The following is a 22,449-nucleotide window of genomic DNA, read 5'->3' as shown; positions in this document are numbered from 1 at the left end:
AAAGAAAGAAAGAAAGAAAGAAAGAAAGAAAGAAAGAAAGAAAGAAACTATACAGTCATGAATCATGAATTAGTATCAAGTAACACTCCTGGACTTTGAAATCATCTCTGCTCTGATTACTTTATCTAGCACTTGGGAGAGTCATACATTTTATTGAATTTGTTGATAAACTACGAGAGTCTTTTAAGTCATCATGTCATACCTACCACTTTGTGTATTTTTATGAAATTAAAAAGTACTTTGGAGCTAAAATAAAATGAGGAGGAAGAGACATTAAGAGAAAGTGGAAGTGATTTTCCAAAAAACTTGAAATATGTTTAAGTTCCATCTGGTTACAGACTAGAAGATGGAAAATATTTTCCTCAGATAAAAATGTTCATTATTTTCTTTTTCAGACTCTACCTTCCTACCTCTTATCCTGCCTGACCCTACAACTTAAATAACAGAATAGTACAGTATGAAAGTGCTGGATTTGGAGTCAAAGGACCCGGGTTCAAATCCCAACTCTGCTACTTGCCACCTGTGTGATATTTATTGTTATTTAACGTCTCTGGCCCTGTTTTCTCATCTGTAAATTGAAAGGTTTAAAGAAGGTAGATTTATAAAGTCTCTTCCAGCTCTAAAACTGTGATCCTATGAACCATGACATAGGGTCCTGTTACCAATCTTGGGATTTCAATTTCCCTGTAGACTCAAGTTAGAGAAGAAGATGGAGTCTGAGAGATGTGGGATTTGCTCCAACATAATCTCTGATTTCAATTAGAATTAGGATTGTAGAGACAAGAGTGAAAATGTAGAAGAAAACAACTTTTTATAAACAGGATGCTCTGTGAGACACTTCCCCAGTTCTGGGGTCACAATATTGTCTTTTAAAACAGCTGCTTACACTATAAAAACTCAACAACGCTGCAGACTGTGTGCAGTGTAGGGAAAGAGTTGGGGGGAGGGAGAGTAGGTACCTCAAGTCATGAGCCTATAACCTACAGTGAACTCTTAAGGGAATAGAATCAGATTGGATTCTGGTTCTAGCTGTTCCACCTACCTAGCCGTGGGACCTTTGGGAAGTCACTCAACCTCTATAGGCCTCAATTTCCTCCTCTGGAAAATGAGGGGGCAGAACTAGATCATCTCTAAGGCTCCTGTCAAATCTAATGATTCCATGTGGTTCTATGCTCATCCTCTAGCATAGCCCTAAGAAAGGCTGAAGAGATGCTCACAGCAATAGTATTGGAAAGGCTCAACTGCAGTAGCTGTGGTCTTTAATTCAGTGTGTGGGTATGCAGGGCACTGACAAGACAGGACAAAGGCTTGCATTGCTCAGTCCTACTGACAAGTCATCATAGGTACTTCCACATCTGTATTTTCAAGTAATCACTTAATTGAGTTTTTGGCTAAATATATTATCAAGATCTCTTAAGCTTACCTGTATTTTTTGCTTTACTGCCATTATTCAATTCAACAGACATTGCTTAAAGACTTATTGATTCTTATTATATCCTTTAGAATATTGGATTTCAAGTCAGGAAGACTTCGGTTTGAATCCTGCCTCAGACTTTTACTGGCTATGTGACCCTGGGCAAGTCACTTAAACTCTATCTCAATTTTCTCAGTTGTATAATGGGGATAATAATAGCACCCCCCTTCCATGGTTGCTATAATGATATAAAATGGATAAAGTGTTTTATAAGTTTTAAAACACTATATAAATGCTAGCTATTATTATGTGCAACAGAACTATGTCAACTGATAGGCAGTCAATAAATATTTATTAAGCGCCAGGTACTGCACTGAGTGCTGGGGATACCCAAGACATGATCCCTGCCCTCAAGGAGCTCAGATTCTAATGAGGGAGGCAACACGAACGTAACTGTGTATGCAAAAGACATGTGCGGGGCAAATGGAAGATAATTTCAGAGGTGAGGAGAGCTTGGAAAGGCCTCCTACAGATAGTGGGATTTGAGATGAGTCTTGGAGCCAAGAAAGTCACTAAGCGGAGGTTAGGAGGGAGAGAGGTGCTCATTTGGAGGCTAGTAAGTGAAAATGCCTGGAGTCAGGAGATGTAGGAACAGAAAGAAAGAAGGCCAGTGATAGGTTGGCTGTTTGTAAGGGAGGCATCTGGACCCATGATTTCACTGATGCAAGGAACTCCCACTGAGAAAACTCCCTCATCCAGGGTAGATCTGCAATTGTTTTGTATCCTAAAATCTTAGTGTTAACTGGGGTATTGAGAGGTTAAATGACTTGCTCAGAGATACACAGTGTCAGGAACGGGATTTGAACCCAATTCTATCTGACTTTGAGGCCAGTTCTCTATCCATTATACCATACTACCTCTTACTAGGAATTTGCTGTTCAGTCATTTTCAGTCGTGCTCGACTCTTCATGACCCTGTTTGGGATTTTCTTGGCAAAGATAACTGAGGTGGTTTGCCATTTTCTTTTCCAGTTCATTTTACAGATGAGGAAACTGAGGTAAACAGGATTAATTACTTGCCAAGGGTCACATAACTACTAAGTGTCTGAGGCCAGACTTGAACTCAGGAAGATGAGGCCCAGCACTCTATCCACTGCACCACCTAGCTAGGCCCTAGTATAACTAGGAATACAGAAATAAAAATGAAACCTTGCCACTCTTCAAGTTTCTTTATCCTACTGGAATTTTGTCAAGTGCATCATTATCACCTTCCTGCTCTTCTCTCCCCACCTGTAATTTTAGGGATTATAATAGATCTCCTACTGATTTGATGGGTTTTATCTTGGGAATAAAATGACGTCACTGAAGGAAAATAACCATAAGTGTTTAAGTATTGTGTTTCTGAACTCTACTTAAAGATACTTTAAATAAATGCAAATCTAAACAGATTTAATTTTTAAAGATTAATTGGGGAAGGGGATAATTCACCACAAGACTCCTAGTAATAGTGAATTCCCTAATCACAGCAAATATGTGATTTTTTTTTCGAGGCAATTGGGGTTAAGTGACTTGCCCAGAGTCACAAAGCTAGTAAGAGTGTGAAGCTGGATTTGAACTCAGGTCCTCCTGACTCTAGGGCTGGTGCTCCATCCACTGTGCCACCTAGCTGCCCCAAAATCTAGGATTTTTTAAAAAAATCACAATTTGGTTTGGAATTTGGATTCCAATGCCTCAGGGGTCTGACACACACTCTATGTTCATATGTTGTATGCCTCCAGTATCTAGATCAAATGAGATAATTGTGTGTGTGTGTGTGTGTGTGTGTGTGTGTGTGTGGTTATGTGAGCATGCTAGCTCCATGAGGATAAGGAATATCTTATGTCTTTGTATTCCCAAGACCCAGAACCTTACACATAGTAGGCACTTAAATAATTGTTGGATAGGGAAAAATAACTGGGGAAATTATCAATGCTACAAACTGTATGCATTATGGGGAAAGAGTTGGGGGAGAGTTTCCCTTCGTAGTAGCTCATTAAGATTTTACTCCAAGGCAGCTAGGTGGTGTAGTGAATAAAGCTCCAGCCCTGGAGTCAGGAGGACCTGAGTTCAAATCCTGCCTCAGATACTTGACACGTACTAGCTGTGTGACCTTGGGCAAGTCACTTAACCATGACTGCCTCACCAAAAATAAATAAATGAAATTTTAAAAAAAAATCTTTTACTCCAGTGTTTTCCAAACCATCTGAAGTTTTGTCTTTTCTTTTTTGAGGCTGGGTCTCCCTATCTTGTCCAGTTTGGAAGTACAGCAGCCACTAATGGGCCAGTACTGATCAGCACAGAAACTTTGACCTGATCCATTTCTAATTTGGGCTGCTTCACCACTCCCTAGGCTGCCTTGTGCTCCTCCTCCTCAAAAAAATTTGGGGGGCTCACCATATTGGTACTGTACTTAGTGTGGGCACCTGATCAGTTTGAGTCCTATTGCAGCTCAGAGCTCAAATGATCCACCAGCCTCAGCCACCCCAGTAAATGGACTACATGTATGTATCACCATGTCCAGCCTAAAGTTGAATCTAATCATTGCTAGGTTTCCCAAAGTCAAGGATAGATTTTTGTCTTTTGCGACCCAGTCTTTAGAAGCAGGCTCTAATGCTGCTAAAGGCAGGCTTTAGGCAAAATTGTACCCACATGAGAAGTACCCAGAACAGGGGTTCTCAAATTCTGGGGGACGTCATTTTTGGCAGTCTCATGAAGTATACTGACCTGTTCTCAAAAAGATGTTTTAAAATGCGAAAAAAATATAAAAAGAAAGTAATTATATTGAATTAAATTTATCAAGATCTTTTCTTTCAAAATATCAAGTTCATGGACCCCAGGTTTAAAACCTCTGCCTAGATCAATCATGACTGTAGGGTCATAAGCCCAGATGAGAGAACATATCAACATGATGAAGACATCAAACCATCCTCTCTCATCCTTCACTAGGACCTACAGAAAAAAATTTCATGGGAAGAAAATTTGGATTCCAATGCCTCAGGGGTCTGGAAAAACCCACTGTAGAAAAATCTGCCTTGGAAACTACCCTGGGTAGGGGTCTGTCTCATTCACTCCAAAGAATGAACCTAAAAGTGGTCATTTGGTGAAAATATTAGCTTCCAATACATCATAGATTTAGAGTTAGAAGTGACCTAAAGGTTATCTAGTCCAACCCCACACACACACCTCTTAGAGATGAGGAATCAGAGGCACAGAATGGTTGAGTGACTTGCACAAGATCAACACAGGTAGTGACAGTCAGGATTAGAACCCAGGTCCTCTGACTCTAAATCTAGTAGTCTTTCCATTAAACCACAATGCTTGTATGATTCTACCAAAAATAAAGTATAGTATAGGATTAGGAAAAATTGGGAGGGAGCAAAAAAATAAGAAGAGTAATATTTAGCAAATGTGTTCATCTATGGGATATCATCAGTATCACTCTAACACAGACCAGTATAAGTCATTAACAACCAGTCTCTCCCTCTAGAAATTCCATGAGTAAGTAAGAAACTAAGGACTGGCCTAGTGAATACAATTTGAATACTTTCACACAAACTTCTCCCCTCTTGAAAACCAAATGGAAATGAAGAACAATGGTGTAAGTACGTATTGCCAAAAAGGCAATTTTTTTTTCTTCATAAGGATCTTAAGATAACATACCTCTGATATTCAGGGCTTCAGACTTTTTCTGTTTTTTGCTCATCTCCTCTTGAGGCTCATTCTGGGTGTTCAGGGAATCACCTGCATTCAAAGAAGAAACCTTGTGTTGTGTATAATTCTACAAACAAAAAGAACCAAAGGACTCAAAAACAATTTTTAAACCCTTATCAGATTAGCAAGGTCCCCTTTATCCTCCACTCACAGACGAACCCACGTAGGCACAAAAGCCTCCCTCCACTACAAACAGAACAGTGTTTTGGCCTTGAAATAAACCTTGTGATCAGCAGTGGACTTTGTTCACTCTTCCACTCACGTTAAAACCAATTCAAAGGAAACATTGGCCATAAAAAAGTCCCCCTCCTCTCCTGCCCCCCAAGACTTGAGGAAGGAGGGAAGAAAAGATCATTCTCATAAATTAAATGAAAACAAACTAGAATGCTATTGTCTCAAATTTTGACTCTGTGTGTGTGAGAGAGACAGAAAGAGAGAGACAGAGACAGAGAGACAGACACAGAGAGAGAGAGACTGACCCGAGGGCAGTAAAATGATATAGAAGAACCAAGAAATGAATGGGGGATCAGTAGAGGGGGGAGTAAGGAAAAGGGAAGGACTGAATGGGAAGAAGAAAAGAAAGGTAAAATATCCAGAGGATGCAACTGAAAGGCACCTGCTTCACTGGGCTGCAGAGCAGCCGCTATCTCTTCCTTCGTAGGACTGGAGACCACCCTGAGAGTTAGGGCCGGATCCGAACCCGATACTAGAGCGGGTGGTGCAGAAGGTGGTGGCCGCTGCGCGCTGACTGCGTCCAGAGGGGCAGAAGGCTCTCTTTTGCTGCTACTCAGACGTCGCCGGCGTCGGCCACAGCAAGTGAACCAGGAGGCACAATCCTGGAAGATTAGCAAGCCCACCACGTTGACTGCCAGCCCCAGGGCACCTACGATGAGCACTAGCTCAGGATCATCAATACGCTCTGGCCGGGCCAGGCGCAGGATGGCCTCTACGAAGATGGTGAAGCATAGGGCGGTGAGGAAGACTGCGTTGCTCAATGCCCCCACCACCTCCGCTCGCCGGTAGCCATAAGTGGCCTGGGCGCCTCGGGTGTGGCGGCGAGCGATGAACCCGGCGCCTATTCCCACGCATAGCGAGATCAGATCAGACAGCATGTTGAAAGAGTCCGAGATCAGGGCAATGGAATTGCCCAGGTAGCCGGACACCAGCTCGGCCACGAAGAATCCAGTGGTGAGCACCAGCATGAAGATCAACCTGCAAGTCTTGCCTGAGTAGCGCCCCATCTCCCCTGAAGCCCTGGGGCGGGAAGGATGATCGCTGACCTTCTAGCAGCAGCTGGGCTCAATCGCGCTCACCATGCCTGCCCACCGCCCCTGGGGATTCCCTGCGGCGCACAGCGCATGGCGCAGCGCCGCCTTTTGGAGAGGGGCGCACTGAGTGTGCACTCGCAGAAGGGCGTCTGCAACAAGTGTGACCGAAGACCTTAACTGACTCTGAAACAGCCTTGGATACCCAGCTCTCTGGCTTTCAGCAGCCAGCCCTGCCCTTCGGCTTTTTTATAACGCAGAGAAGAGCGCCCCTAGCCTCCAAACGGGCAGAGTTTAAGGAGTGGCAGCAGCGGCTGCTGCAATCAGAACACAGCCTCCCACTACCCTTTCGCCCTTTTACGTGACAGTGATGAGGAAAGCGAAGCTCAGAGTGGTTATGCCTAATTATACCTGGCCCATAATCTGAATAGCTAGTATTAGAGGCAGGACAGGAACCCCAGTCTCCAGACTCCAACTCTTTACTCTTTCTACTGCACGGCTGTGCCTCTTAAACCATGACAGAAAGAAAAGAAAAGAAAAGAAAAGAAAAGAAAAGAAAAGAAAAGAAAAGAGGGAGGAAGGAGAGGAGAGGAGAGGAGAGGAGAGGGGAGAGAGAGAGAGAGAGAGAGATATTAATGCATTTTTAATGCATTAGAGAGAAAAAAAACATAAGGAAGGCCAGAAAACACAGACAAGCAGGACAACTCTGAAAGTTATATCTTGAATTTACTATGTACTTAAAAGGAAAGGCAAGCTGTATGTAATAAATATTAATAGATTGGTGTACATCTTCTTTTATGTTCTATTTTGTACATAGAAATGCTCATTTTATTTGATAATTAAGTTTAGAATTAAAATTTTGTAAAGCTCTGTCCGTAACACAATGACTCATTAACTACACTTCACTTTACACCAAAATTTGTCTCAAATAAAGCATCTTCCACTAACATCAGATTCTATCCCCCATACATGTAAAGAGTTAATGAGCTTCCTCCTGAGGTATTGAGTTTTCCATCACCAAGGTCATTAAATGGAGACTGGATGACTATATATAGGAAATACTGGAAAGGGAATTATTGCTCAGGTACAGTTAGACTAAATGATTCCTGAAGTTCTTTCTAGCTCTGAGATTCTATGATTCTATGAAATAAAAATGTCTTAGTGACTATCAATAGGCTTGAAAAGAACATAGACTGTATGTGTATAAAACTGCCATTGAACAACAGATAACCACCAAATGTAAGGAAGGGAAGGATTACATCAGAAACTGCATCCTCCCTGCCTCCCGTCTCCTATTTGTTCAACTCCCCCAGCAACTCAGAAATATTTAGTATATGATTAATATATTAATAACCAAGTCAACAGCAGCAAGAGATAGGTTGCTGTTTGTAGTTTACTTGATACAGACTGACATTCATCATTGTTAATTAGACTTTTGTGTCACTAAGCACTAAAAGAAACACAAGATCAGCAGCCCTAGATCACGTGAACACTGCTTAGTCACTCACCCTGGGTACAGATAGCAAGAACTGTGTCATAAACTAGGGAGTGGAATCACAGAAAAGCCATTTGCCAAGGAAAAAGGGATCTCCAGGTTCCTTAGGTGTCTTTAGGCTAGGATTGTACAGTACAGTTCCTTCCTAGAAGAGAGATCAGACTTCCACATCTTTGACACTCATTTAATTTTTACAACAATCAGTAAAAAAAATACAGCTTAACGAGTTGTCCAGTGTCTTCTTAGAAGCCTGAGTAAGTGGCACTAGAGTGAGAGGGGATGCTGAAGGGCAGAATTAGTTTGCAATTTGCCTACAGTCCACAAATATTTTAATGTGGTTTCATTGATTTAATTAAATCTCATCAATAAGATCAGTTATCATTAATTGATCATTTATTTGTATAAATATGACTGAAGAAAAGGTTTATATTACAGAAGTTTAGACCTCACCTCCAACTATGGACCAGACATCTGTCCTTGGGATGCCCCATGGGCACTTCTGAATCATTATGACCCAAACTGAGCTTATTATCTTACCCTCTAAACATTCTTTGCAATTTCTATTGCTATTTCTATCAGTAGCACACCCATTCAAGCTGGCTCCCATTTTCAAAACCTTGGGGTTATCTTTCACTTTTCTCTTACCATCATTTCTCAGATCTAATCAGCTATCATGTCCTATCAATCCTACCTCAGCAATCTCTCACAATCTGTCTATTTCAACTGCTACCACCCTAACATATGACTTGTATGTGTCATATCCCACTAGTAACCTATAAGTTCCATGAGGACAGAGACTACCAGTGTCTGGTTTAGTAAGTATTTGATGTTTGTGTATTTGAATTGAATTCAAAAAATTTTCCTCTGATTTGAGAAAAACTGATTTTAAAAGTTTAGATTTTTGAAACAGGTAAACTAAGGCAGGAGAAGTGGATAATTTTTCACTTTAACAAAGAAATGACCAAATCTTACCTTTTTAAAACAACAATTTTCATAGTGATGCTAAATGAACCTTGTTCAAGCCCTGTTCATCTCTAATACAGATTATTGTAATAGCTTCCTAATGGCCCTCCATACCTCAAGTCTCTGTCCTTTTTAATCCATCATTCACATAGCTGCCAAAATAATCTTAAGGAACAAGTCTGACGGTAGGTTTTGCCCTCCACATATCACACCCCTCCTCCTCAAAAATCTTCCATGGCTCCATATTTCCTCTAGGGGAAAAAAAAAAAAACTACTTAGCTTACAAAGTTCTCCACAATCTGGCTCCAAGTTACCATTCCTATTGAACATTATTTCCCTTCACAAACTCTACATTCCAGCCAAACTGGGTGAGTAGTTGTTCCCTGAATCTGACATAGCTGTCATGTACTCCCACCTGATCTCTGCCTTTGAAATTTCTTCTCTTCCTCAACTCGGATGATAGCTCCTCTATACTCTGCCCTTATTCTCACAACTGAAGGTGGTTTCTTCCTCCTCCAATTCTTCTGGAGTACTTATTTGTATCTCTCCTTTTCCCTCCTCTTCCTTCATAGCTTTCATTATACTTACTGGTGTTATGCCATGTCTGCTCTAGTAAAATCTAAGTTCTTTGAAGGAAGGGTCATCATATTTAATCTTTGTATTCCTAGCACTTCCACAGTATCTTACAAGTCAATTAAGTCAACAAGTATTTATTAAATGCTCATTAGATGTCAGACACTGGGCTAAGTACTGGAGATACAAAGAAAGGGGGGACAGGGAGTGGGGGAAGTCCCTGTCATAAAAGAGCTTACATTCTCATGGGGGAGACAATATGTAAATAACTAGGTACCTACAAGACATATATAAAGTAGTTGAAAGGCACTCTGGGAAGGGAAGTCATTAGCAGGTAAGGAAACTGGGAAAGGGCTCCTGGAGAAGGCAGGATTTGAAAAGGCTCTGGAAGGAAGTTAGAAAAAAAAAAGAGGCAAAGATAAGAGGGCAGAATATTCCAGTAATGAGGGACAGTTTGTATAAAGTAATAGGGTTAGGAGATGGAGTGTCCTGTTCAAGGAAATACAGGAAAGCCAATGTTGTTCAAATAGAATGTGTAGAGGAGAGTAAAGTGACAAGAAACCTGGAAAGGAAGGAATCAGGTTATGAAAACCAAACCAAGTAGTCTATATTTGATCCTGAAGGTAATGGGGAATCACTGAAGCTCATTGAGTAGGAGAGTAAGAAGATTCAATCTACGCTTTAAAAAATCACCTTGCCAGCCAAGTGAAAAATGGATTGGAATTAGGAGAGACTTAAGTTAAAAGGCTATTGCAAGAGTATAAGTAAAAGATGCTAAGTGCCTGTATTAGGGTGGTGATTGTGTGATTGAATGAAGATATAGGGGCAGCTAGGTGGCGCAGTGGATAGAGCACCAGCCCTGAAGTCAGGAGGACCTGTGTTCAAATCTGGCCTCAGACCAAACACTTGACACTAGCTGTGTGACCCTGGGCAAGTCACTTAACCCCATTGCCTAGCCAAAAAAAAAAAAAGCCCCAGTTTAAAAAAAATTTTGAAAAAATAAAAAAAGAAAGAAGATAGGAAAGTTGCAAAGAGATTGGATATTTCAGATGAGTGAATGTATGGAATTGAGGGTGATGCTGAGGTTATAAGCCTGGGTGACAGGAAGGATGGTGGTAGCCTGGACAATTATAAGAAAGTTGGGAAGAGGGTAGTATTTGGTGAAAAGATAATGTGTTCTGTTTCACACATGTATTTGGTTAGTCTATACAACATCTAGTTTGTGGTATCTACTAGTCAATCTCTTAATAAATATTTGCTTAATGAATGAAAAAGATGCATGGTAGCTATAAGCAGGACCTATGGGAGAAAGAGCCTAAGAAATATCACAGTCACATTTATAGACAGAAAAGGAGGTAAGTCATTTTTGGAACAAGAATGAGGGATAACCAATGGAGAGTTGAGGGTTTGCACTGGTATTCACAAAATCTTAAAAGAAATAGAAGGCTTCCAATAACTTTGGGTAGATCTTATATGAAAGGAAGATATGAATGAAAATCACAAATAAGAAGAAGACATTCACGGTGTTGCATTTTGCCTCTGTGGAGGGGAGTATTCACATTAAGGAAATAATTTAAATACTGAACCAATCCATTAACATATTAGATGTCTACTACGTGCTAGGCACTGTATGAGCATTGGGATTACAAAGATAAAATGTCATGGTCCCTTGTCCTTACATTCTACTGGGGTGGGTACAACATGTGTATATCTAAGTTCATACAAAATAGATCAGTCGGTTGTTGTCTGTTGTTCTCAAATAGTACCAAAATGACATCACTATGTTTGGGTCAAGATACAATGTGTCCAACTATGGCGGATCAGACCAATCCAAGCTCAGAAATAGATCAAGCTCAAATACTTTATATGAGCATTTGGAGTAGAGATGTCTCTAAAAAATAGATACAAAATGCATACAAGGTAATTTGGAGGAACACTTATAGCTAGAGGGGATCAAGAAAAGTTACATGTGGGAGGTAGTAAGAGGTAGTGTTGGTCTTTCATTTTCGAAGAAAACCAGTGACATCACAGGGTGATTCCTTGACTCTTGTATGAATTAAATTTAAGTGAGGCAGAGTTGCACAAAGTCATTAGCCTCACTCTCTCTTCCAGAATTATTAGAGTCCAGTGGTAAGACAAAAGTCAAAACGACTGGCCCAGGATACAGTGAGTGACCTTGGCATCTTTGATGTCTGACCAAGCTCTAAGCACCCCGTAGCACCTGCTTCAGCCACCTTCATAGCCATTAGAACAAATTGTTCTCATCCACCCATTCTGCTGGGGGAAGTTTTCACATGTTTGGAGTAGACCACTCCCTAATTCACTGACAGGTTTGAGGCCCATTGGTTACCTTCACCCTGATTTAGACCATTTGCTGAGACGATTTATCAGGGTGTAATTGTTGTGCATACTACAACTTCTTGGAGCCATGGGTGAGAACTGAATGCCAGGCAGACATCAAAGCTAGATGAGCAGCCCTGAAAAGGGCTTGGCAAGCCCTCGTACCAGAGGTACTAGTCCTCCTTGAATACCCTGTGCATTACATGAACCTTGAAGGAAATGAGGCATTCTTAGAGGCAGGGAGGGAATACATTCCAAAAACGGGGGCAAGGGGGAAGGAGGCCTGCGTTTCCCATTCTCTTGGTAAATGAACTTAGATTCAAGTTGGCTTTAGCAAATAATGACTAAAACCCAAATCCCTTGATTCTCTAGTCCATTATCCCATGAAGTGAAAATGTTAGTAAATACTGAAAATGAGAAGCATTCTAGTGTAATAGATGGAGTGCTGGACATGAAGACTTTAGTTCAAATCCTACTTCAAACACTAACCAGCTGGGCATTGCTGTACAAGTTACTTAACTCCTCTGGGCCTCAGTTTCCTCATCTGTAAAACAAGGGAATTGGAATCGATGACCTCTAAGGGCCTTTGCAGGTCTAAATCTGTGATTCTAAGCTCCTATGAAATGCATGATCCAGGAAGAACAGAATAAAATATACTTGGAATTCTCAAGCAACTCAATAGACAATGTCATGAATTTTTGCTAAGAGGATGAAGGCGATGGGATGTTTGATGTTTAGATATAAGAAGGTCATCATTCAAGAGCACTTAGTCATTGTGGTTGCAGTCCTACCCTATGCAAGTAGCCATGGCCCTATTACAAAAATACAATTAATCCCAAAGAGATCACACAAATGGGAAAAGGACCCACATGTACAAAAATATTCATAGCAACTCTTTTTGTGGTGGCCAAGAATTGGAAATTGAGAGGATGCCCATCAATTGGGGAATGGCTGAGCAAGTTGTGGTATATGAATGTGATGGAATACTATTGTGCTATAAGAAATGATGAGCAGGCTGACTTCAGAAAAACCTGGAAAGACTTGTATGGTCTGATGATGAGTGAAGGGAGCAGAACCAAGAGAACGTGGTACACAATAACAGCCACGTTGTATGATGACTAATATTGATAAATTAACCCTTCCTGGCAATACAAGGATCTAAGACATCTCCAGAGGCCTTGTGATGGAAAATGCTATCCACCCCCAAAGAAAGAACTGTGGAAGTTGAATTGCTAATTTTTTTCTCTTCTGTTGAGTTTTGTTTCCTCTTTCTGATAGTTCCTCCTATTGGTTTTAATTTTTATTTACAACATCACTAATGTGAAAATATGTTTAATATGAATGTAAATGTATAGCCTATATCAGATTATGTGCCGTCTTGGGGAGGGTGGTGGGGAGGAAGGGGGAGAAAAATTTTAAACTCAAAAGCAAATGGAACTGATTATTGATAAATCAAAATAAATTAATAAAAAATAAAAATTTAAAAAATTATTTTTCAAAAAAAAATACAATTAAGCCACTTAGTAATGTGCATTGTGGAAGGAGGGTAGTAGTTATAATTATCAGCATGCATTTATAGAGAGCTTCAATTTACAAAGCATTTCCCTCAAAACTCTATGAGGAAGATAGAGCTAATATTATTCCCATTTTACAGATGAAAAAATGGAGGATTAAATATATGTATATATATACATATATACATGCAGATAGATAGATACACACATTTATAGTTATACATATATTTTAAACAATTTTCCCAAGGTTACACATGTAATAAGTGGCACAGTTAGGTCTCAAACCTAAGACTTCTGATTCTAGTCTACTATGCCAACCTGCCTTATAAAGAGAAAGGAGAAAGAGGGGTTGATAAAATGGTTGAGAGGAAAGGACTGGTGGGGAAGGAGAGGGATGGAAACTACAATGTTCTCCATCCCCACTGGTTGAAATGAGTTAATATATGTAATAAATTACATAATCCTTAAAATGTCATTTAATAAAAGTTATAAACATCACCATAGGCTCATAAATTTCAAGCTGTAAGGAACCATCACCATTATAATTTGGGGACTGGTTCCCCATAGGAGCTGAGGAGAAGAGTCCACCTTACCAAAGTCAGCTTTTGAAATATTTGCAGTTCTCATAGAAGCCACACAAGAAAAACAATCTCCCCATTGACAGTGGCATTCCCAAAAACAATAATACTGATTCCAACAGAAATAGTCCTCGTTTACACAGAATCTTCCCTGGGAGATCAAAGTCCTTTACATTCCCTTGCTTTCTGTCTTCATATCATCCCAATAAAGCATAATGAAAGGAAATATTAACCCAAGAAATGAGGGGATGACACATAAGGATAAGGACAGGGAATGGACCTGTGATTCCACTGGCATAGAGACCTCCCAGATGAAGAAATGCTCTCTACCATTACAAGTTGGCACCTTTGCTGCAACTTGTCTTAGAAAGCTGTTTAAAGCATTGAGAGCATTGGCCCAGAGTCACATAGCCAGTAAAGGGCAGGGGGGAAAGAGATAAGTATAGATTCAGTTAATACTTTCCCTCACCTAATAGCAGCTCCAGAATTTACTTTCCTGCCAAGTGTACAGAGTAAATACACAGTCTCCATAATGTTAGTTAACTTCTGATCATCTACGCTGTGTGATATTCTCTATACCTGGAAGCCAAAGAGGAGTATATTATCTTTGTTTTAAAATCATCTTTGATGTGCCTCTCCCATCAATACAGATGATCAGAGACTCATTTGTCTTAATGCCAATAAAATGCTTTAATAATCAGGAATCAGCCATAAAGCCTTGGAAAAATCATCTCTATACTTTGGCACCCAATATATTCTAAGAATATTTTGTCTATGTAACAATAGAAGTAGATCCCAGTTTGGATTACAGCTGATATTCCTACAAGCCCCTTGGAGGTTTACAAAACACTTCACATTTATTAGTTTATTTAATCCTCACAACAACCCTGTGAGATTAAGTAATATCTTTTTATCCCCTCTTTATATATGAAGGAACTGAGGCCAGGGATGTTAAGTGACTAGGTTTTTATGACATCGCTCTCTCCTGACTCTCCTGCCTGTCTGACCACTCCTTCTTAGTCTCTTTTGCTGCTCTTCATCTAGGTCACACCTGTTAACAATAGGTGTCCCCCGAGTTACTGTCCTCAGACCTCTTCTCTTCTCTCTCTATACTATTTGATATGGTGAGCTCATTGACTCTCATGGATTTAAATATCATTTCCACGCTGGATGATTTAGTTATCCAGTCCTAATTTCTCTCCTAACCTCCAGTTTCACACCTCCAACTGCTTATTGGACATTTTGAAACTCAACACATTCAAAAATTAACTCATCCTTCTGCCCAAATCCTCCTCCCTTCCTAATTCTCATATTACTGTCAAGGATGCCACCATCCTCCCAAGACACTTAGGCTCAGAATCTAAGTGTCACCTCCTCACTCTCACCCCCCATATTCAATTGCCTGCCAAGTCCTATCATTTCTACTTTCAAAACATCTGTAGCATATGCCCCCCTCTTTCCTGATACAGCCACTGACCTAGTGCAACCCCTCATCACCTTATACCTGGACTATTGCAATGGCCTGACAGTTGGTCTCCCTGCCTCAAGTATCTCCCTCACTCTAGTCCACCCTCCAATCAATAGTCAAATTGATTTTCCTAAAGTACAAATCTGACCATGTCATATACCCCACTCCATTCAATAAACTCCAGCGGCTCTCTATTACCTCCAGGATCAAATATAATATCGCTTTTAAAGTCCTCCATAACTAACCCCTTCCCACTTTTGCTGTCTTCTTTCACTTTACACCCAATGCTCAACCCAACACACACTCTGTGATCCAGTGACACTGACCTCGCTGCTTTTCCTCCCACTCAGCAATCGATCTTCTGACTCTGGGCATTTGCACTTATTATCTCTCATGCTGGAATTGTCTCTCTTCTCACCTCTACCTCTGGGCTTCCCTTGTTTCCTTCAAGTCTCAAGTAACATCCCATCTTCTACAGGAAGCTTTTCCCAATCCCTCTTAATTCTAGTACTTTCCCTCTGTCAATTGACTCCAGTTTATCCTGTGTGTATCTTGTTTGTACATGATTGCCTGCATGTTGTCTCCTCTATTAGCTTGTGAGCTCCTTGACAGCAGATTGTATTTTACCTTTCTTTATATCCCAAGTATTTGGCACAGTCCCTGACACTGTGCCTATACAGTAGGCACTCAATAATTATTTATTGACTCTGACCCAAGTCCACATAACTATTAATTGGCAGACCTGAGATTCAAAGTCAGATTTCCTGACTGCTCTTTACACTATAACATATTGCATCTTTGAGATAAACACTCAGCATTTATATTTATATGCAAGTTTATTCTTATTTCCTGTGGGAAAGGAGAGAGAAGAGGGAACATGCTATAGTGGAGAGAGCAATGGACTCTGTGACTATTAAAGTAAGAATCACAAAAGCATCAAATTTCAGACTCAGAAAGGACTTCAACAAGATGGTTATCCAGTTCCATCCATAGCTGAAAAAGAACATGCACCAGGGCATGCCTTGCAAGTGGTCAATTGGCCTATGTTTAACAAGGTTTCCACCACATCACTCAAGGCAGCCCGTTCAGCTCTTATACTGCTCCATTTATTAGGAAATTTTACATAAGACAAAGCCTAAACCTTCCTCTTTGTCATTTCTAGCCATTGCTCTTAGTTCCATACTACAGATGAACAAAACAAGTCTAATCCCTTTTATACATGATAGCTCTTCAAATTCTTGAAGATAACTATGTACCCCCCTACTTCTTCCCCGAGCTAACCATCTCTAACTCTTCCACCAGACCTCATATGGCATAGCCTCAAGACCCTTCACCATCTGTTCTAATATTGACTCCTTTTAAGTTGTTGTTTGGTCAGGCCTGATTCTTCATGACACCATTTTGGGTTTCTGGGTGAAGATACTGGAGTAGTTTGACATTTCCTTCTCCAGCTCATTCTACAGATATGGAAACTGAAGCAAACAAAAAGTTAAGTGACTTTCCCAGGGTCACATAGTAAGTAAATGGCTGAGGCTGGATTTGAACTTATGAAGATGAATCTTCTTGATTCCAAGCCTAGTGCTCTATCCACTATACCACCTACCTGCCTAATATTGGCTCCACCACTAACTTATTTTTGATATTAGATAAATTACTTAATCTCTGTTTTTCAATTTACCTCTCTCATAAAAAATAAAAATTCCCGCCTACTTGTCTTAGGCGGTGGTTGTGAGGAACAAACAAGATCATGGTTGATCTTTACACTTTGAAAGATGAAAAATGATACTTACAAAAATGTCACCGATTGCCTTTGTTCCTAACAATGCTACAGAGCCAGATTTAGGATGGGACCTGGAGGGTTAGCATTGTGTGTTTAGGATGAGCAATAATGAGAGTGGATCAATAAAGGTCTCCATGCCTGGTGTGAGTTCTGGAGAGTTGTATTCCCCTTCTCATCCACACATAGAAGGTTGGCCTAAGAACCATGAGGTCAGCCAAGGAACTGATATGACTGTGCTTCCTCAGCAAGGAAAAGCTCCCAAACAGAGGAGCAGCTTTGTCATATTCCTATACTCTGAAGGGCTATGGTGATATGGAGGGCACCTTTCAATTATTCTGCATTACTTTGGTGGAGGGGATATGTGGATATGGTAAGGAAGGGAAAAGTTGGAAAGGAAATAGAGAGAGGTGGGAGAAAAGAGAGGGAGTGCAAGGAAGAAAGAGAAAGAAAGGAAATGGTTTTCTGTTATGTATCACTATGAGAGAGAAGAGAGAACAGAGGAGAGGGAACAGAGGAGAAGAGGAGAAAAGGGAGGAAAAAACAAAGTGAAAGGGGGAAAGGAGAAAATGTATAAAATGTGGGCTTTAATTAAAAGCATAATGCATAGGCTTTAATTGAAGTAAGAAATTTGAGTGGGACATACAGATTGTTAGATATTCTTTTATCTGTATCCACCTGTCCTATCATCATCATTATCACGAACATTTTTGTTGTTGTTTAGTCATTTTCAGTAGTACCTGACTCTTGGCGACCCTCATTTGGGATTTTCTTGGCAAAGATACTGGAGTGGTTTGCCATTTCCTTCTCCAGTTCATTTTACAATGAGGAAACTGAGGCAAATAGGGTTAAGTGACTTGCTCAGGGTCACACAGTTAGTAAATGTGTGAGGTCAGATTTGAATCAGGGTTTTTTTGTTTGTTTGTTTGCCTTAACCCACTGGAGAAGAAATAACAAACCACTTCAGTATCTTCACCAAGAAAACATCATGGACAGCATGGTCCATGGGGTCACAAACAGTCAGACACAACTGAACAACAAAAAAGTAATGTCAGTAAGAACAGGGAAGTCAGGAGGAAGAACCATATTTGAGGTAAAAATGATAATTTGGTTTTAGACATGTTGAGACTATGGCACCTTACTATTAAAGTACTCCATGACTCCTTACTTCTTCTATGGTCAAGCTGGACTCATTATATTTGTGGCTTATGTAACCAACAAGATGACAGACTAGACATTTTCTTTGATCTTCATGACCTTTCAAACTTCCAAAATAGGAATTTTAAGTCAGAGATGAAACAAATTCAGCTGTCTCTACAATCTAGAACCCCAAGAACCCAAAGGTAAATAGCAGAGAAAACCAATAATCCCTAATCTCAAATGCAGGTACACCCAGCATTTCCTCCTGCACCACCTACCTTGCTCCTGGCAGCAGGGCTGCATAGCTGACCTTCTTCAATCTTGTAACTAAACTCAATTCTACACACTAACCTCCAACCACTCATCCTAGTGCCAGTGCCATGGAGATCCAAATTCCAAATGGCAGAAATTTGTTAAGAATGTGATTGCATCATGGCATATATACCATAACAGAGTTTTGCCAGAGAATAGAAAAAATGGTAAGAACAGAGGCAAGGCCCATGTGTGGTTGTGTGGCACCACACTAAAGCCTAAGGGAAAGTACCTAGTATCTAGCTGGGGAAATCACTTGGGATAGAGACTGTGGCTGGTGAATTGACCTGCATGGGAAGAAGCTGAGACATAGTGAGATCATACCTCCAGAGAAAGCACAATCAAAAGGGAGGGAGTCAAAAAGTGAGCAATAGGGGAGAGCAGACCAAAAAAAACCTTGAAATTGCCAAAAATCTCAGAAGAAAGAAAACTCATAGATCCTGAGCATAAACAGATAAACTAACAGGAAAGATAATAACATAAGGAAATAAACTCTCCAGATGAAGTAAGAGAGTATAGGCATGTATGATTAAGTATTTAAAGACAAAGGAAATTGAATACCTGATAAGACAAAGGTCCCTGCAAATTCTAACAAAAAACATGGAATCATAGCAGGTTTTGCCTGAATGGTTTAAAAGACAAATAAGAATTGTGAAAGCATAATATATAGCCTGCATAACAGAAATAATTGGCAGAATAGGGGAAAAAATGAACACAGAGAGGCAAATATCACCAAAGAAACAAAAAAGAAAACAATTGATTTTGGAATGCAAATACATGGAAGTGAAAAACAGGAAATAAGAACAGTGAAACAAGAGGAGCAAAAATGGAAAGGCAAATACATGGAGGACAATTTGGAAGAAAAGAAGCAAAAACGTTAAACATTAAAAGAAAGCATGATCTCTATGTATGTAAAACACATTGATTTTGAAGATAGGATGTGTAGAGACAAATTAAGGATTATAAGACACTCAAAAGAAATGTTAAGTCAAAATAACTTGAAAACTATAATGCAAGAAACAATAGTTTTTAAAAACCTGTCAACTTCTGAACACAGAAAATAAAGGGCCAATTAAAAAATTCACATATTCACTCTACAAAGAAACCATATATTGCAAACCACAAGACACCTGAGGGTTAAAGTGAACTATTCCACTGACAAACAAAAAATTCTACAACTGACCAGGGGAAAGATCTTCACATATTAAGGAAAGGAAATTCAAATAACATAAAATAATTCTAGACCCACCAAAAACCACAGTAGGGCCTGGAATAATGTGTTCCAAAGAATAAATGGGCTCAAGATAGAGCCCAAGATAAAAGTTTCAGAAAATTTGATTCTAACTATAAATGGGAAAAAGGTGACATTCAATCACTGTCTCCTAAACATGCCATGTTTATTCCTACTTCTATATTTGCTCAAGCTTGTCCTTTATACCACAATATCCTCCCCTACTTCTTCAAGCCTATCCAAACTCTATTCATGCTTCAAGATCTAGCTTTTATACTGACTCCTCCATGAAACTCTCACTATTCTAGTCCATACTAAGTAGGATTCATATTGAAAAGTAGTGGCAAATATTTTTAGCTTTCTGAAGGGGAACATGGTGGTTAGCAAGAATAATAAACATATGACTTAAAACAGTTTTTAAAAAGCTGAAAAAGGAAGTAATTGATTCATTTTTGAAGAAGGATTGATATGCTGTCAAGGCACTATCTATGTATAATGTTGACAAGACCTTGATCACAAGTACTCAAGAAACAAAAATTGCCTTTAACAGTCTTACAGGTTATGTTTTATTTTTAAATGAGCTTTGCTTACTGAAAGAATAATAAGATTACTATAAGTTCAAGTTGATTTATTAATATTTATAGGGTAAAAATTATTTGACAATTTCCATGGAATGGACCTTGCCTGGGATGAGGAGTGTTCCATGGTAAAAAAAAAAAAAAAAAAATATCAGACTACAATCGAAATCTGTATTTATGTAAAAATTACTGATGTTTACTTATACTGATTCTTCTGTGTTGGTTTTACTAAGAAGTCAAACAAACAGGTCCATAAGACTTTTTATGTATAGCCCCAACAAGTTCATCAAAATCACATAGAAGGACAACTAGGTGGCACAGTCGATAGAGCACCAGCCTTGGAGTCAGGAGGACCTAAGTTCAAATATGGCCTCAGACACTTGACACTTACTAGCTGTGTGACTCTGGGCAAGTCACTTAACCCTAATTGACTCACCAAAAAATTCTAAAAATTAAAAAAAAAAGTCACATAAAGATGATGAAAATCATGACAAGGAAAGTACAAACAAATGATTTAAAAGAAGTTGTCAATAAATTGATTCCAGACCACATTGGAAAAGAAATGGAAAAGATTTGCCAGTCCATTTACTCTCTCCATGACACATTTATTTGAAAAGAAAAGATGAAAGATGTTCAAGAAACTTGAGTTTGAACTCATAAACTTAATGGAACTACATGGTGAATATGGTAGCCTTATTCTAGGGAGGAAACAGGCACAAAAACAGCAAGAGTTAATGGATATGAGTCACTAATTCAATAATTCATCTAAAATAAGAACTTTTAAAGGCTGAAAATAGAAATTAATCTTTATTTTTAAGTAGTGGTAAATAAAGTTGGAAAGGTAGAGTGTCAGGCAGAAGAATTTAATTTGAATGCTGTAGGAAAAAAGAGGCAGCAATCTGTGGCACACAAGTAGATATATTTAATGGCAAAGAGTGGATTGTCATGTATATATTTATGCATGCATATATGTATGTATGTATGTATGTATGTAACTAAAAGTTAGTTGACATATCATTTTGTACCTAGACTAGGATTCTATCAGTGGGAAGTCAGATAGAGGCACAGACCAACACAGAGACTGACTGAAGAAAAATTGGAGACTTAGAAGGAGGGTGGGTTGGCTGGACTGCCCAGTAAATCCAAGTCGTTCTTCCTCTTGGGTATCCTACCCAATGGAGAACTCTTAAGTCTGCAGGATTATAAAGGTCCCTGGGGAAGTTGGGTGCTTATCAGAAAAGAGAGTTTTTCTGACTATTGGCTCAGATAGCAATCCTTTGTGTTTGCTGTCTGATTCAATAAAATCTGTTCTGTGTTCAGTGTTCTGTTGACCTGAGTGCTTTTATGAGAACTCTTAGACATGAGCCAATGTGTGATATTCTCAGGAGAAATCTGGAGGTATGAGGGTTTTTTTTAAAAGAAGGCTTCAAGACTGAACTTGGTCTACTTCTCTACTGAGATATGGGCCAGAGGTTATAAATATAATGTTTTGTACCGTTACATTTAAAAATTAAACTGAGAGACAATGATCTGAGCATCATCAAATTATTAATTAGGTTAGCAGTAGCCAATAAATTGGATCAATGGCTTCTCCTGATGACCAAAGACCTTACGGTAAGATTCACCAACCTTAATACAGTTTTGGTGAGTATAGAATTGGGTGGGGGGGAAGTTGACCTGCATATGATTGGTTACAGGGTAGAAAGCATTGTAGGGGTGGGAACAACATGATTGGTTACAATTAGGAGGAGTGGGTTAACATTACACGGGGTTAGCAACTACCTGTCTCAGTCTTAGAGGAATGCTTGTTTGATTTATGGGACCCATCTGCATTCTGAGGCTATTGATAGTGGACCTGGGATAACAGACTCCTTGGCTCCTAGGAGAGAGATAGAAGCCTCCTTAACTGTACAAGGGCAGGCAAGGATGAGTCATATATTTCTTAGAGTTAGCTTCAGCACTCAGAGATAACACCAGATATCTTGGTATTGGTATATTCTAGGAGTTGAGGATAGGTAACAGTTTTTCCCATCAATTATAACTTTAAGCTAG

At 39.6% G+C, this 22,449-nt stretch overlaps 1 protein-coding gene and 1 pseudogene across 1 annotated transcript in view; one reads left to right on the top strand and one right to left on the bottom strand.

Moving 5' to 3' along the window:
• The window catches only part of SLC30A10 (solute carrier family 30 member 10), a 16,922-nt gene extending 10,466 nt beyond the window's left edge, over positions 1 to 6,456 (bottom strand). The window contains exons 1-2 of the mRNA XM_027871774.1: positions 5,780 to 6,456; positions 5,113 to 5,193 (exon numbers count right to left, since the gene is read on the bottom strand). Coding sequence (XP_027727575.1) covers positions 5,113 to 5,193; positions 5,780 to 6,404 — 706 coding nt within the window. The 5' untranslated portion in view covers positions 6,405 to 6,456. The remainder of the gene's footprint in view (positions 1 to 5,112; positions 5,194 to 5,779) is intronic.
• LOC114049400 lies at positions 6,432 to 21,149 on the top strand (annotated as a pseudogene).
• The last annotated feature ends 1,300 nt before the right edge of the window (positions 21,150 to 22,449 follow it).

The sequence above is a fragment of the Vombatus ursinus genome, unplaced genomic scaffold (assembly GCF_900497805.2).
Source record: "Vombatus ursinus unplaced genomic scaffold, bare-nosed wombat genome assembly UNPS02014798.1, whole genome shotgun sequence".
In the NCBI taxonomy this organism is placed as follows: Eukaryota; Metazoa; Chordata; class Mammalia; order Diprotodontia; family Vombatidae; genus Vombatus; species Vombatus ursinus.
The sequence above is the reverse complement of the archived record's forward strand: the minus strand, read 5'-3'. Positions and strand labels throughout refer to the sequence as shown.